Raw genomic sequence first — 15,287 nt, 5'->3', positions numbered from 1 at the left:
TTTTTAAATAGATTACTAAAATTTCCAAAGTATTACTTAAGCATTTAAGTAGTTAACCCAGGAATCTCCAATATTTTTGTTATATTTTTCTAGTTCATAGAGAAACAAACAAACAAACAAGAACATTTACAGTATGTAATTTTGAAAGTAATATTGATAACTAAATATATTCAGAGGGTTAACTATATTACAGAATTCAATATTACAGCACTTGCCCCATCGCTTTTCTGCATTACAAACTTTTACTTTTTAATTTTTATGTTGTGTTTGTTTGGGAGTGTTCAGTTAATGAGAAGATTAACATACTTGTATGTCCTGCCATGTCTTACAGTTTATCTGGCTGTCCCTTGGCTGACAAAAGCATTCGGAGTATGCTGGCCACCAGCTCACAAGAACTCAAGTAAGATATAAAGAACAAATATTTTCTTTATAAATATTTATTTGACCTCAAACTGTGTAAAGTATCAGAAGTATCAGAAAATAGAAATGCTGTCTGGAGAGCTGCTGCAGAAGGGCTGATCCTACTTGGAACATGGATTGAAGTCTCTAGAAATGCCATCCAGGGGGGCTCTGTACATAAGTCTGTTGATGTAGTATGTCCTTTTGTGTGTCCATTAGGTGATAGGGATGACAGAACTTCTGGTATTACATCTTAAAGTATGAATTCCTATTTAATTTTTTTCTTAACTTTGAGTTTGCTAGTTAGAACAGAAAATTCCCTTACAATTAGACTGATGAAACAATTCTGATTGCACAAGCAGTAAAGCACTGCAGTTTCTCAGACACAGTTAGAGGGAAAGCAATTTTTTTTTCCCAAACACTTGCATAATTTTCCCCAGGTTCGTATCATTGCTACCAGCCTGATGCATTTTCTCATGTGGCTATGTTTTTTAATGTTTACTTAGTTATCCCCTGCTTAAAATGAGTTCTTTACAATTCCTTTCAGTTCTTTGGAGTAACAATTTTGAACAACAAACATTAGAGGATCATGAGACTTAACTTTGCTCTGTCTTCCTGCACATATGCTCTACTGCAACTCTCTGTGTGGAAGAACTATAGCAATAGCATTTATTAGTGCTATGACAGGGCAGTGCTTCTGAGCTGGTAATTTGGTTAAGATGGAAAAACGTTCACAAAAACGAGGAAAATTCAGTAGGGAAAGTATGAATGTATATATTATGCTGCCATATTGCTTAGCAGTATTCTGTCTTTACATTTCTTGACTTCAGTACCACTGATTACCAAAAAACAAACAGCTCTTGATGTAAATAGTGGGAAAAATAAGAAAGCAAGCATGAGAAAACTGCTGGAGTAAGATTGGTCTCTAGTTTTACCTAATCTAGTAGTTAGAGGTAAACAATACATATAAAATTTACATCTGATTTCCCACAAAACAAAAAAAAATAATGTTTTAAAACTATTAGTTTAGGTTATGCTGATATATGCTGCCAGAAGAATATGTGATATGCAATAGGGGATGTAAATGAGATCAGGGAAAACATTTAAGTATAGGGAGAGAAAGACACACGCACCTCAGAGAAACTCAGATTAGACCTGGATTTTGGTTTGGGATGGGTCAAATGGTAGAAGTTCGAGGAAATATGAATGCAAAGCAAATAAACAAAACACAGTCAAGACTCTTGAAGCAGCATGAATATTTTAAGCAAATATTTTGCTGCTTTATCCCTTTATAATGTTTCTACTTATCTTAGGAAGCTGTTTCTGAATTACTTCTTCTCCTCTGCTTTTCTCAAACATCTGCATTCAAGGCTGCCTGGTAGAAATCAGGAAGAAAAAAATCCCAAAAAACCCAAAATTGAGATCCCACTTCTATGTCAGGCCACTTTCTCTACTTATTTCAAGTTCTTCCTAAGCAAAAAGCAAGATTAAGTTAAAGTAATACTTTTAAATTTATTTATAGTAATATTTTAGGTTTAAAATATATTATTTATTATTTATTAGCCTAAATTATTAATTTAGCAGTTATCATTATACCAGTTGAACACATAAAACTGTTAAGTTTCAAAATGACAGAATTTTAAGCACGCTTACTTAAGTCAGTTCTCTTTTGTATTTGCACTGTATGGCAATTCTTTGTTTTCTGATCGTATATTTTTCCACAGGATAACAAAGTAAATCATTGCACAGGGCAGATAGTAATAATTGCATAAGCAACTAATTAATTTCTTCTCTTTTCCTTTATTATCCCATGTGAGACCCTATCTGTTATTCACTTGAGTTTTCTCAAACTGCTCTCTGAAGATAGATCTATTGATTCACTCACACATTTTTCACTACCATCACATCTGAGTGTTTCCTAATTAATTGAGTTATAAAATATTTTTTTTCATCTTCAGTTATACTCTGAAGTAAATAGGGTTGGTATTATCCTCATTTTAAACCAGAAAAATTAGGTATATAATTTTGATTGCTCAGTTGGATACTTTTAGGACTCAATTTGTCAGTTTATCACATTGTAGAGAACTATACGTGTTCAAACCCTTGAATTTGCTTGGAGTTACGGGAATTTAGCAGATTTATGTAATGTAATTGACCCTTTGTGAAAAGGGATGAACTCTGCAGAAAAAGCAGGAGAGTCCAGTTCCAGAGCAGCCACACTGTCCTTTCTCCTATCCCAAAACTCTGATTAGTCCCAGATTCCATTTGGTCCATTTATTTGGTCCTGTTTTTCTTCATCATTTTTTCTGCATTGTTCCCTGTCTCAAGCTCCCCTGTCTGATCAGCCATCTCCTGCCTCCATCACATTTATATTTTTATTGTCCTCTGTCTCTACATCCTGTGAAGCTGGTACAGAGACAGAAATAAAGCATCTTAGCATTTCCCACATATATTTGAAAGCAGGGAAGTAGGAGTCCTGTGGATGGCAGCATCCTTTATACAGCTCTCATTTATGCTCTTGTTCTCTGCTTAAGATGGAAGAAGATGTGATCATGTAAATGTAATGTGCATGCACAAAGCAGATAAACCAAAGCTACATAAGAGAATTTGATTTTGAAATTTTTGAACTGTGAAGAATTTCATTTACATCTGTTATATTTCTGTGTGTGAGGTCTGGGAGTGTAATTACCTTGTTTCTAAAACGAGGAAGCAGAAGCTGAAAGCAAGCAGAAATTACATGATAAGGGATACTACTGGCCATCTGTCAGGTCACCAGCCACCATGAGAAATTCTGGTGTCTGCTCTATGGCATGGGCTGCTGTCATAGCAAACAGCAGCAGAAGCTTTAGTGATCTGCATGGACTGGAACCAGGAGGAGATGGGGAACATTGCTGGGATGTTTCACACATATTTGCTGACAGCAGAAGAGTAGTGAGAATCAGTAACCTTGGCTCCTACCCCAGGCTGTAGAGGAAAATGTATACACATTTTTTACCTATAACCCAAGCTGAGATCCCTTCTGTCCTGTCCCTACCAATCTGTACTGTTCTCATCTCTTCTTCATCTTTTATTCCTTGTTCAGTTTTTCAGTGGAGTTTTTTCCATTCTTCCATAAAGATTTCAACCTTTGTAAAATTCTTGGCAAATACTTGTTTAATGTATAGGGTACAGGGAAAAATTGATAGCGTAGTAGTAGAACTGATAGTGCAGCATTCAGCAGCAGGAATTACACTTCTGGACTGCATAATTTGGAAGGATTTCATATTTTATGGCTTTACCATGTATCAAATATCACACATCTGCTGGTAAAGCCTTCATATCACATTTTACTAATACATCTCTTTGGGTGTTTTTTACAGCACATAGAGATAGTGTGTAATGTAGCTTCCTAATGAATTTTGCTAACGCACTGAATTTTTTTTGTATCCCAACTAAAATATAAAATAGCAGACATTTCAAATAATATTCATTAATAATATCAGTCATATAATATTCACAATCAAAATAATATAAGTATCCTAAAAGGTTAGACGAATATTTATTTTGCTTCACAGCCATGCTTACTGTATTGCCTTTTGGAAATTGTGGCTCCAAGATTCCATTACTCACATTTCCTGTCTCTCAGAATAATAATGTTGCAACTTTCAATTAAGTTGTTCCAGGGTCAGTATAATTATTCCTTACCACCCATTCTTCTCATCTGTAAGGTTTCTTGCTCAGGTTTACCATGCAGATTGCGCAATTTTTCATTTTCGCCCAAAGCTCTAACAGAAAAGTGAGAGCCTTTGTGCATAGTTTGTCAGCAGATTAAAGCTGTTACAGCCTGGTCAGTGATCTCCAAATAACTGAACAGTATCTTCTGCTTTAGTTCTTAGTTATTTATGCTGGGAGAAAAACAAAACAAAACAGAACAAACAAAAAAAACCCCACACAAAAAAAACACCAAAAAAAAAAACAAGAAAAAAAGATTTGACAGCTTTAAAGCTGTTCCAGTATTAAGATTTTGGTTATAGTACTTTTGAAAAGCAACTAATATTAAAGGAGCTAAAAACACTATACTGATGAGTAAAGTTAACTATGATGGGAGAGCAGTTAACAGCCCATTCAGTGACAGCTACCAGTATTAAGGTATTCATTCATCAAATTAAATGTGATGTGATCTTACTAAAGGGCTTTTACTTATAATTTTTCTTTATTTCTTCCTTATCATAGTAGGTTTTTCTAACAGTTACAATTATTTCTAAACTGTAATACCATTGTGGAATTATAAATACTGTTAAAAACATTTTGAAGCACTTTAAATCTTATTCAAAACAAATTTTAAAAAAACCAACTCAACAATCCAAAGCTAAAATTAGTTATGGTTTTAAAAGGACACAATTTGTTCATAAATAGATCAATACCAGGTAAAACACAGCTTGCTGACTGTGATAATTTCTACTCTGTGTCCTGTGAATGTGGGAATCTGAGAACTCAGGTACCAGAGACTCCCAGAAAGTGACAAACTTATTTCTACTTAGTGCTATTTTGATGTAAGGATAATCACAGTTTTCCAAAGAGATATACATATATATACACACATGTACATATATACCTTATGTATATAGGTTATTATATTATGTACATAAGCTAAGTGTTAGCTTGGTCTGCTGTGGACCTAAATATCCCATCCTCAACATCTACCCTTGTTGTCTTGGGTCAATTTTCTGCCAGAAAATACCATTATTGTTTACTCTGAAGAATCTGATCCTCTGGAAGATTTACAGTTCAACCAGATGCCTACAAGTTTGGATACTTCCTCATACTGTTGTAGTGTGCCCAGTTCTTCAGTCCCAAAGCATCTGTGTGGATTTTCTTGTTTTCTGTGATGGATGTTTTTGGTACTTCCTATGGAGGGAGGAATGCAGTCTCCTTTCCCTAACTACAATGAAACCTGAGAACTTTTCCCACATCTCTTAACTCAAAGGAGCTCAGTCTATTTTTGCATGTTCTCCCCAACAGAGTCGGAATTTCTCCATCTTTTTTCCATGTAATTCTGCCACAGTGATTTCCATATTCTTGGTGATCTTCTACTCTTTCTCTTAACTTCCTTTCGCTCATCTGCCTGTTCCCAGAGGTGTCATCCTGGCAGTGTTCAAATAGAAAAGTGAACTTCTCTGAAGCTCTCCCTGTTAGCCATGATTCTTCTTGAAAAACAATGCAATACAATGTTTTTGTGATAGAAAAGATATCCTTACTTCATAATTCTAGAGAAACTCTTCTATATTAATGTATTATCTATTATTTATTTTTACTGATGTGATTTTATTGCAATTTGCTCAGCAAGAACTGGGAAGAAGACAGCCTCCCAGAAATTGAGAAGCTTCTGTTGTTTTTATTCTGATGAATATATAGAATAAAATATTACTGGAAAAGAGTCATATTTTCCTCCTTGCTGTAGTCATCTGGTAAAAAATGTCCTTCTCCATGTATAAATTTAAAATGCAGAGACAAAAATTATTAGGATACATTGGTAAAACACCACAGAAACATGTCCCTCTTTAGATAGGTAACCACATTATTCTTGGACATTGTGCAGTGCCTATACTATTTTAAACCTTGATAGCTTTCCCTATAAACAGTCACTTTATGTACTCAAATCAGTTATTTCTGCAGAATTCTGTTTACCTGCTGGAGTGACTTCTCCACCTACATCCTGTGTTTTCCACTTGAGGTGTTTCTGATGTTCAGTTCCTGGATGTGCATTTGTTGTTTCATCTGCAAAGAAGTACTACCCCTTTCCTTTCCTTGCCTTCCCTTTCCCATCTTCCCCTTCCCTTTTCCAGTTGAGATAACATCTGTCCTCCTATAAGGATGCAGCAAGACTGAGACCCATTATAGATTTCACTCACTTTTATCCTAGAAAATTACTCTTTGTTGCAAGAGCAGTAACCATTTCCATTCTTATTATCACCTTTTTACTCCTGTTGTTTATGTCTTTTTTTTTTTTTCTACATGGAAACTTAATAGAAGTTGTCATTACAGTTTTTCTTGAATACTAAGGTTGTTGAGCCTAGTAAGTAATCTTGTGTTAAGTTGAAATACTCCTTTGATGCTAATTTTGTATCCTTTGAATCTGCAGACACTTTCTGAAATTCCTTGATGCTTTAGCTAACTTTTGTATAGGAAATGTAATTGCAAGGACCAGATGTGATGTATGTAGAGAAATGCTAAAAAGTGCTTAAGTGAGCCATTTGTAAATTATAGTGTTTTATTAATTTATCTGCAATGTTGTGGTAAAAAAAAACCTGAACAAACTGTAGTTTTTGATGTGTTCTTAAATTGCAAGTTAGTGTGCTAGTCTAATTTAAATGATTAAAAACAAAACCAAGGAACATAGATCCCTAATTATTAGTTCACCTATAAGGAATAATCTTTCCCATTTTGCTCAACAATCCTTGGGCCAAGTGAAATTAGGAATCTTATGTGGTTTCAGTGGGTTTTTTTTGCATTTTTGTTTCCTGTATTTATTGCAGATTTCCACTTGGATACCTTATCTTTGATGGCAGCATGCATGCCTGGCCAGAACAGAACACCTTGGGCTCTGTTCCTGCACTTCTCAATACTCAAATGGGCACTGTAGGTTATACCTAGCATTTCCAACCTCATGTTGTGTGGTGTTATGATAATGTCCTTTGTATAGAAACCCATCATCTGCAGCAACCTCATCTCTGTAGTCGCAATAAGTTTTACATATGGAAGTGGCTGGGCTTTTTTCTCTGTTAGAATAACTCATTCAGACTCTGGTAAGGTTGAGTCATTCCATTTTTCTCACTTAAGTTTGTCAACTTTTGTCTCTGAAATGGAAAACACTTGAGTTTTGTTTACATAAGACCCTTCATCATTGTTTTCATTTCTCAGAGGTAGTCTTAAAAGCATGTACTCTAAAAAGCTCCTTAAAAGCCATCTACATATCAGTATCTCTGATGCTGTGAAATGTTCCATGCAGGCATGAAATTGTTTGCATGAAACAGCTTGCAGAATCAGGGCCTTAGTAAGTTGTCAATACTATTAAATGCTCTGAAATGAGAGGCTTCCTTTGCATAGTGGTATCTACAACAGCCAAATAGTTCATGGCCTGTTTCTCTGTACTTAATTATTCAAAACAAAAGATAACAGTAGCTTGTATTTTTTTACTGTTTGGATTTGAATCAGTATTTAAAACCGTTTACCACTCAGTTATTACCAAAATAGTCTCAATTCAGATGAACAGTCACTGAATTAGAGTAATTTTTTCAAAGCAACCTGTACAACTTAAAGAGCTTAAACTTCATTTTTAAAAGGAACATAAGTGGTGGGCATCCATATCCCTGCAACTTCTATATGCCTAACTTTGAAATTGGAATTCAGTGTCTGCAATAACAACTTAGGCAGTTTTGAAGATATGTTCCTTAGTTCCTAGCTCTTCACTAATCACCAAATATTTCAGTGTGAATGTTTGTTTGATGGTTGATTTTAATTTTCGAAACTTTTCTTTTGTCAGTCATTCTAGTGCCATACTGTGCAGTTTCTAAGCAACTATTCTGAGAGGAGCACTTAAATGTGATTAATTATAAATGAATTTGTTTAGCTATGTTAATATGCCCAATGAATCTCTCTAAGGCCTTCTTGTCTTGGAGTTTTTCCATTTGTACAGTTGCCTCTGTCTTCCTTGGGTTTGGTCATACTTCTTTGTCATTGAACTTGTCCTACATAATTAATCTCATTCAGCCTGGCATTTGCTTGTAATCAATTCAAGGGTCTTTTCTTTGGCACAATTTGGTAATTGTGCAGACTCCCATTGTGGTGTTGATCATTTTTGCTTCAAATCAACAGATCATAACCAATTGCTCATTCCATCCAGATCTGCAAAGATCTGCAACATGATGCTGTGGTATATCCCAAGTGCTGAGGCGATCCCCATGGGAAGTTGCATAAACTATACAGTTGCTAAAAGGGGAATTAAAAATGCAGTGTTTTTCACTTTCTGTGTTTGGTCAGACTTGCCAAAACCCTTTAATATATACCCCAAAATAAAAGTAATTTTGTCACTTGAAGTCCTAAACATGATTGTCCAGATCCTCAGTTGGTGTAAATTAGCGTAGCTCTGCTGCCTTTGGAAGAGTTACGCTAAGATACAGCAGTGATGATCTGGGCAGATGCCCTCAGCTACTCTCTTGGGTTAGCATTCATGTTTGATTGCCTTATTTAAATTTTTTGAAGTTACAAAATTCTTTGCATTATTTGGTTTCTTAAAATGGCCAGTTGCTAACTCGATTATGTGGTGTCTGTATCTGCACAGTAACATCTGATTTTGCCATGCAGTTAAGTTCATCCCTTTACTTTTATCTCAGTGCTATTGGGACTTTATGTGGCACACATTTTTTGCAGCCCTATAGTATATATATCAATGTTTTATCTCTCTAAAATATCCCATATCCCTCATAAACACCTCATCGTAATATTTTTTTAAAATATTTTTGTATTCCCAGTTAGTGGAATTTACATTTGCTCATCTGCATGTAAAAACTGCTCTTCTACCCTAACACACACAGAATTTCCACTGCTTCAAAGTCTGTTGATTTCTCTCCTTCCACAGATAACAACACTGTGTTCTTTCAGCATGACCTCATTTGTATGAAACAACCTTAAATTTTGAGGAGTACTTTACCACTGGCCATCATTAATTATTTTTGTATGCTTGACTCTGCTTGCACTGTACTCAGCTACAGCAGTATATGTTTCCTGTAATAAGGAGGCAGAGGAGGACTGAAGTATAAGCACATTGCTATCATTAGGTATTATTTTTTGGACTGTAGGTAAAAAAAAAGACCAACCGTTCAAAAAATGAATCTAAATATATTGTATTTAAGATGTAGTTTCCAGAGTTGTAATAATGACACAGTTTCATTCAAAAAATGAGCTGTAAAGGAGTCAGTCAGAGTGATACTTAAAATGCCTTCTTCAGGTTTCAGAGTTAACAATACAGCAAGATGAACAGAACCTAGTTTCCAAATTTTCAGACTGCAAATTAAAAATGGGAAAGTCATTATGAAAGTATATTATCAATTAAAAGAACTATAATTTATTCAGAAGAGATTGCATACCTAAGTATTTTTCTTCTATATTAAATAGGAAAATAATCAAAACATACAGATGCAGTTTATAAAAAAACCAAGTCATAGATTTTATTTTCTTTTTTACAGGTAGAGAACTATTTTTTTCTAGGCCAGTTTGGCACTTACTTTTCTGGCACCAAAAGTACTCAGAAGAAGAATTACAAAATCACAACCAGTATTCTTTTACCAGTAAAACTATGAGCTTAGGAGTTTTTTGTTTTCTTGTATAAACTGGTCATAGCTAAAAGAAATAAAATGACCCTGCATTAAATGTGATCTACTGAATGTTGAATTCAGAGTTTAATAGGTAAAAAACATTCAGTTTTGACTCTATGATTGGAATTCCTATTTCAGTAATGAATCAAACATGATGTCAGACAATAAGTAAAGAACAACAAACAAAAAACCTTCATTATTTCTTAAAAATATTTGTATTTTTTTCTTTTAAATCCCAGAATTCTTGTTTAATGGGGAACTTGTTTAATTCAGGAACTCCTGGGCATTTCACAAAAAAGTTTGGATTTAAAAGTTGTAAGTTTTGGTTGTGCTAGACACTGTAGAGATATGCTGGATACTGCAGAGAAAAATCACTGGTTTTGTTCCCTATGAATAGGAGTAAAAAAATTATAGAATCCCAGGGAAATCATAAAAATTTGTATGAAAATGACTGAATAATTTTTAAAAATGATAGATCATGGGTTTCTCCTCAAGGCTTCTCCAGGAACCATTGTAGGTGGTGGTTTGTTTTCTTCTGATGCACTAATCAAGCAACATCTGTCAGGAAAGCGTAAGTATTTTCTATAAGTATAGGTATAATGAAGGAGGGGCAAGGGCCTTGCTTTTGAATAACACCAAATACAACTTCTGTGACTTGAGTGTGAAGAATCTGAAACAATGAAATTATTAAGAATTTTTTTCTTTACTTTTTTAAACCAACTAAGGTTTAGTCCTCAACATTCCCATTCACAGAAAATTCACATCCTTTAATGGTTCTAATTCTTTACTGAGACCTGATCCAAAATCTCTTTAATAGAATCACAGAAAGGTTTGGGTTGGAACAGACTTTAAAGATCACCTAGTTCCAACCCCTCTGCCATGGGCAGGAGCACCTTCCACTAGACCAGGTTTCTCAAAACCATCCAACCTGGCTTTAAATACCTCCAGGGATGGGACATCCATGGAATCCCTGAGCAATTGTGTCAATAGAACACCTCCCACTGTCTTTAGCCAGCTTTGGATCCAAAATTATGTTCTGCAGCTTTGAAAAGCTTTCCCTAAGTAGCGTGTTTTTAATGGAATGAGAACAATATTACAAAGCCAAAGTCCATGTAGAGTTTGCATTTCTTCCACTTGACAAAACAAGTTTCAGGTTGATATTATCATGGACAGGGTCCTATCACTATTTATTTTTAAATAAAAGAGGATTTTTAAATTTTAATTATTCAAGTATTGGTAAGGAAGTTCTTAACATTTGTTGGAATTCTGTTTGATAAAATAAACCCTTGTAAATTGAAAATTACTGATATTAAATGCAAATGAGAAGTAATTTTCTGCAAATTTTGCATGCAAAACTATTATCCAGTATACTATGTTTAATAATTTAACTGATTTTCATTTCATTTTTACAAATTTTTGTGTTAACTCTACTGAAGACAGAGTAAATGCTGCTGATTCACAAATTGTAATAAGTAAACACATCAGCACCACATATCTGTAATCTTTGCAAAATTCTCTTGAATGTTAATGTACCACAGACCAGATGTGTTTATATCTTCATATAAGGTCTTAAATAATCAAGAACTATCTCAAAAATATTTTTATTCCATCTTAAAATTCAAAAGGTAGTGGGATTGTCTTAAAAGCTAAGAAACATTTCTTTTTATCTGTTCATGTCAATGAAGATACTTCCATTTAAAGGTAAAGTAAATGTAATGAATAAGATACTTATCCAAGGGGTGATTTTTCTCACAAACTTCTCTCATCATGTAAAGGGGAAATTGGCTGTTTTTAAAGACACTGCCAATGGATTGTGTTCTGTGCAAGAGATACAGCTGACAACTATAAGTACTGGGTAGTAGCAATTTATGGAAGACATTCCTGTAAGATGTAGTTTGCTGGATAACTTATTCCATAGTTGACCTTCTTGTGATCCCATATTCATCTTGAAATTAGTGGGATTCCTATGTCTGAATGGGTGCTGAGTAGAATTGTACCTCTCTCTACTTCATGCAAGAAGGTTAATAAGATGTTCTTCTTCCATGTCATGTATAGCTGAGGATCCCAACCTCTGAGCTAATCAAAACAGAGAATTTGTGTTGCAGCTAGGTTCCTGCCCCAAGTAATATTCTCCCAGTTCCTTGGCAAGGGGCTTTTATTTAGCAGGAATGGTTGCAAGGATAGTGATTTCTTAAAAAATATTTTGGTACGGTTTGACTAGAAGATGTAAACATTCACTGTGATAATAGAAAGTTACGGTTCTTCCTCACTAGCCTGGAAAAAGAAAAGTATTAATCAAAGTTTAGATAAGGTCTGTATCAACACTAACCAAGTCAGAAATCAGAGTAAGGAGCAGTAAATACATGCTCAGGGTTATTTGACTATAGGAATACTAAAACAGGAGGTTGTTTTGGAAAAGAAATGTATTGCTTTGAAAAAATCAAGGGAAACCTTCTAGTTAAAGTTGTGTAAGGCAAAGTTAGCCTCTCACTGAGAGGTGCATTTCTACCTCTGCCGTGCATGGGAGCTGTGAGCCCTGAGGTACAACAGAGCCTGAGCACTTTATTCCTGGCTGGAGCCTCCAACCTCCCTGCGCTGTGCAGCTGCATGGAAACTATTCCTGCAGCTCTCAGACTGCAAACCCAATGTAGCTCTTTCGCGAGATGTTTACAGTATAAACCAAGCTTGCACTGCCTTGCCCTATGGGAGTTACAGAAGGGGAAATCATACAAAAGCGTGGACTTTCTGCCTTTGTTAACTTCGAGAAGAAAGTAAGGAGGCCAAAGTGAGAAAAGACATGAGAGCATATCCCATGACAATGAAATGCACAATTTATTCTCAAGTGCTCTACTTAATGATACCTTGGAACATTTGTATGGAGCTGGAATTATTACTTAAGTGCTGTTCAATACAGTCTCAGACTCTACCAGAAAAATGAAGAATTTAACTTGAAACAGTTCTAATGGTCTTATCAGAGTTTTCTGCCCTCACTGAAGGGATGTCTCCTTTGTTCTCATAATGTGCAAACTGCCTCATCCACTCTGACAGGTTAGGGTGAAATGACACCAATTTCAGGTTATCGAATACTGTACTAAAAGCTCTGTTGTTTCTTTTACTGCTACCCAGACAGCTGCAGCGTCCTTTCAGGGGGAGCAGGAAACTCCAAAGCAGAGGCAGATGGATGCCCAGAGTAGAAGCTGAGAGTATTATCTCGGGCACACAGTCCCTCTCACTGATCAGGATGTTGTGATCACCTCACTGAGAATGAACATCCTCCAAGATGGACTTCAAAATCATCACTTTCAGTTGTTAAGAAGAACATATACAAATACAAAGAAATACACAAATATTTTGAATATTTAAAACTATACAGCTAAATTTGCTGATGGTTGAAACTTGAACAATCCAGAAGGGACTTGAATCAAGGAAAAATAGAGTCTCTAAGGAATAGAGAAAGGAATAGAATCTTTAACTAAAGGCTGCATCTGTACTGCCAATAGGAGGCCAAACAGTATTATCTCTGCTACAGCTTTTAAGATGCATCAAAGAATTATAAAACCATGTAGCCAGGGGTATCCAAATGTTAGCTAGTCTAAGCTCCTGCTCAGAACAAGTCCAGTGGGAATAGGTTGCTCAGGACCTTGTCCAGTCAATTTGTGAGTATTGCCAAGGTTAGAGTTCCAACAACTATTCCAGTGTTTGACCAAACTGATGTTTGGTTGGTTTTCTTTTTTTCATTTATAATAAAGTGACTTTCCCATGCTAAACTTTATACCTGTATTGGCTGTCCTTCAACTGTTCAGCTCTGAGAAAACTTCTGGCATGCCTTCACCACACCAACCTGTTAGGTATTCGTAGACAGCAGTAAAATTCCCTTTTTTATTGCAATTTTTTCACAAGAATAGCAACCTCACTTCCTCCGTCTTGGATATCAAGTTCTTCAGGCCCAAAACTATCTGGCAACGTCTTGTAGCACTGCAAACCTGCACCTTAGTGTTTGTGGTTCTGAGAGTGCTGGGAAGAAAATTGTATCTTCCTAAGTGTTAGTTCATTACATCTGGTTTGTCTGGCTAGTGTCTACCAGCAGAATGTACCTCGAGGCAGTAGGATGGAATACTCATAGGGATGGGCATAACTGTGGTAATATCCAACTGTCCTCCTTGCAGACTGGCTCATAACTAGACTCTCACTAGGGATTTTTCCCTTCAGTATGAATTAAATATGCTTACTGCATGTCTGAGATAAGTTAGTACTCAGTGTGGAGCATGAGTCTAAAGTCAGCCACATGAAAAATTAGAGCAAGTCCAAGAGGGTTTCATGAATCAGTATAAAGTCACACAGAAAATCAGTAACAAAACTGGATTTCCCTTAGCTGCACTGTTCATTAGCCTTCTTACTAGACCAGACTGCCTCTCACAGTCTGATATAATTCACACTCAGTATTTTCATATTTCCTCACTTAGGCTTCTGACAAATGTTTTTAGGCCTAGAGGGAAAAAGCTGCTTGTTTTCATCAAATAAAAACTGGAGTATTTTGCTCACTTGCTATAGACGCTTCACCCCAAAATAGAAAGTAGTATCTCTGCTTTGTCTGTCTAGGTTTGCTTTATCTGTCTTGAGTTTGCTCCCTTTATCCAAATGTTACCCTGTCCCTGTTACTGGATGATGCATGTTTCCAGAGAAAACATGTAAAAGTCCATCCAGTGTATGGAACTTCATGCTGCAATAGCACTTCTCAAGGTTACTGATGAGCATAATGCAGTGGCTGTGTGTGGAGCAAAACCACTCTCAACTTCAAGATGCAATTAGTCACCTAAACATTTTACGTCAAACTATTATTTTTACCTTATCTTTCCAAATGTGCACTGAAAATCATCTTTTTAATTGCTCTTTTGAAACAGGAATGTAAGAAAAAAGCTGAAAATCCCAGCCCATTACATTTTTTGTCACTTGGATTACTTTAACGGGCTTGGGATTTTTTTGCAAACGTCTTAGCTCTCATGCTGCCCAGGATATATTTCCCAGGGAACTCACAGATGTTTACAGTCGTATTGATTTATGGCTCTGCCATAATGCTAAGTTGAGAGAATTCACATTAGAGGCAGGACTCTTGCTTCTTTCTTTATTACATAGGTCTAGACATATTTTTTAATCTTGGTCTTTCATACTTAGACCCCCTATTTTGAAGGACATAAATTGGACTTTCTCTATGCTGTTCTTCTTCCCATCCTTCACACTTAGCCTTTTTTTCCCCCTCCATACATTTGATCCTTTCTTGTGATCTGTAGAATCCTTCTCTTTGTTGTTTGTGCATGCACAAGTTGAACAAGAAACAGATAAATAGAATAGCTAAGCAGTGGCTAATGTTGGCTTGTGCCCAATCTCCTGCCAAAAGCTTCAGTGGATTGTTAAGGCCACAGACTACATGAAAGCTGCAAATCTTTTTTTCCTCTGCTTGTAGCAATCCTAATCTGATAGCTTTTCTCAGCATTTCTTGCTGTGATGCTGACCTTTTTGAATATTTCAGATTCATAG

General features: G+C 35.7%; 1 protein-coding gene across 15 annotated transcripts in view; it reads left to right on the top strand.

Moving 5' to 3' along the window:
• Positions 1 to 15,287, top strand: part of MYT1L (myelin transcription factor 1 like) — a 302,005-nt gene that overhangs the window by 244,324 nt on the left and 42,394 nt on the right. For all 15 annotated transcript variants that reach the window (XM_088052813.1, XM_088052810.1, XM_088052812.1 and 12 more), the window contains one exon: positions 332 to 400. In XM_088052813.1, coding sequence (XP_087908939.1) covers positions 332 to 400 — 69 coding nt within the window. The remainder of the gene's footprint in view (positions 1 to 331; positions 401 to 15,287) is intronic.

Source organism: Pseudopodoces humilis, chromosome 3 (assembly GCF_049639895.1).
Source record: "Pseudopodoces humilis isolate 2021_Gansu_Grassland_sample_001 chromosome 3, ASM4963989v1, whole genome shotgun sequence".
Lineage (NCBI taxonomy): Eukaryota > Metazoa > Chordata > Aves > Passeriformes > Paridae > Pseudopodoces > Pseudopodoces humilis.
The sequence above is the reverse complement of the archived record's forward strand: the minus strand, read 5'-3'. Positions and strand labels throughout refer to the sequence as shown.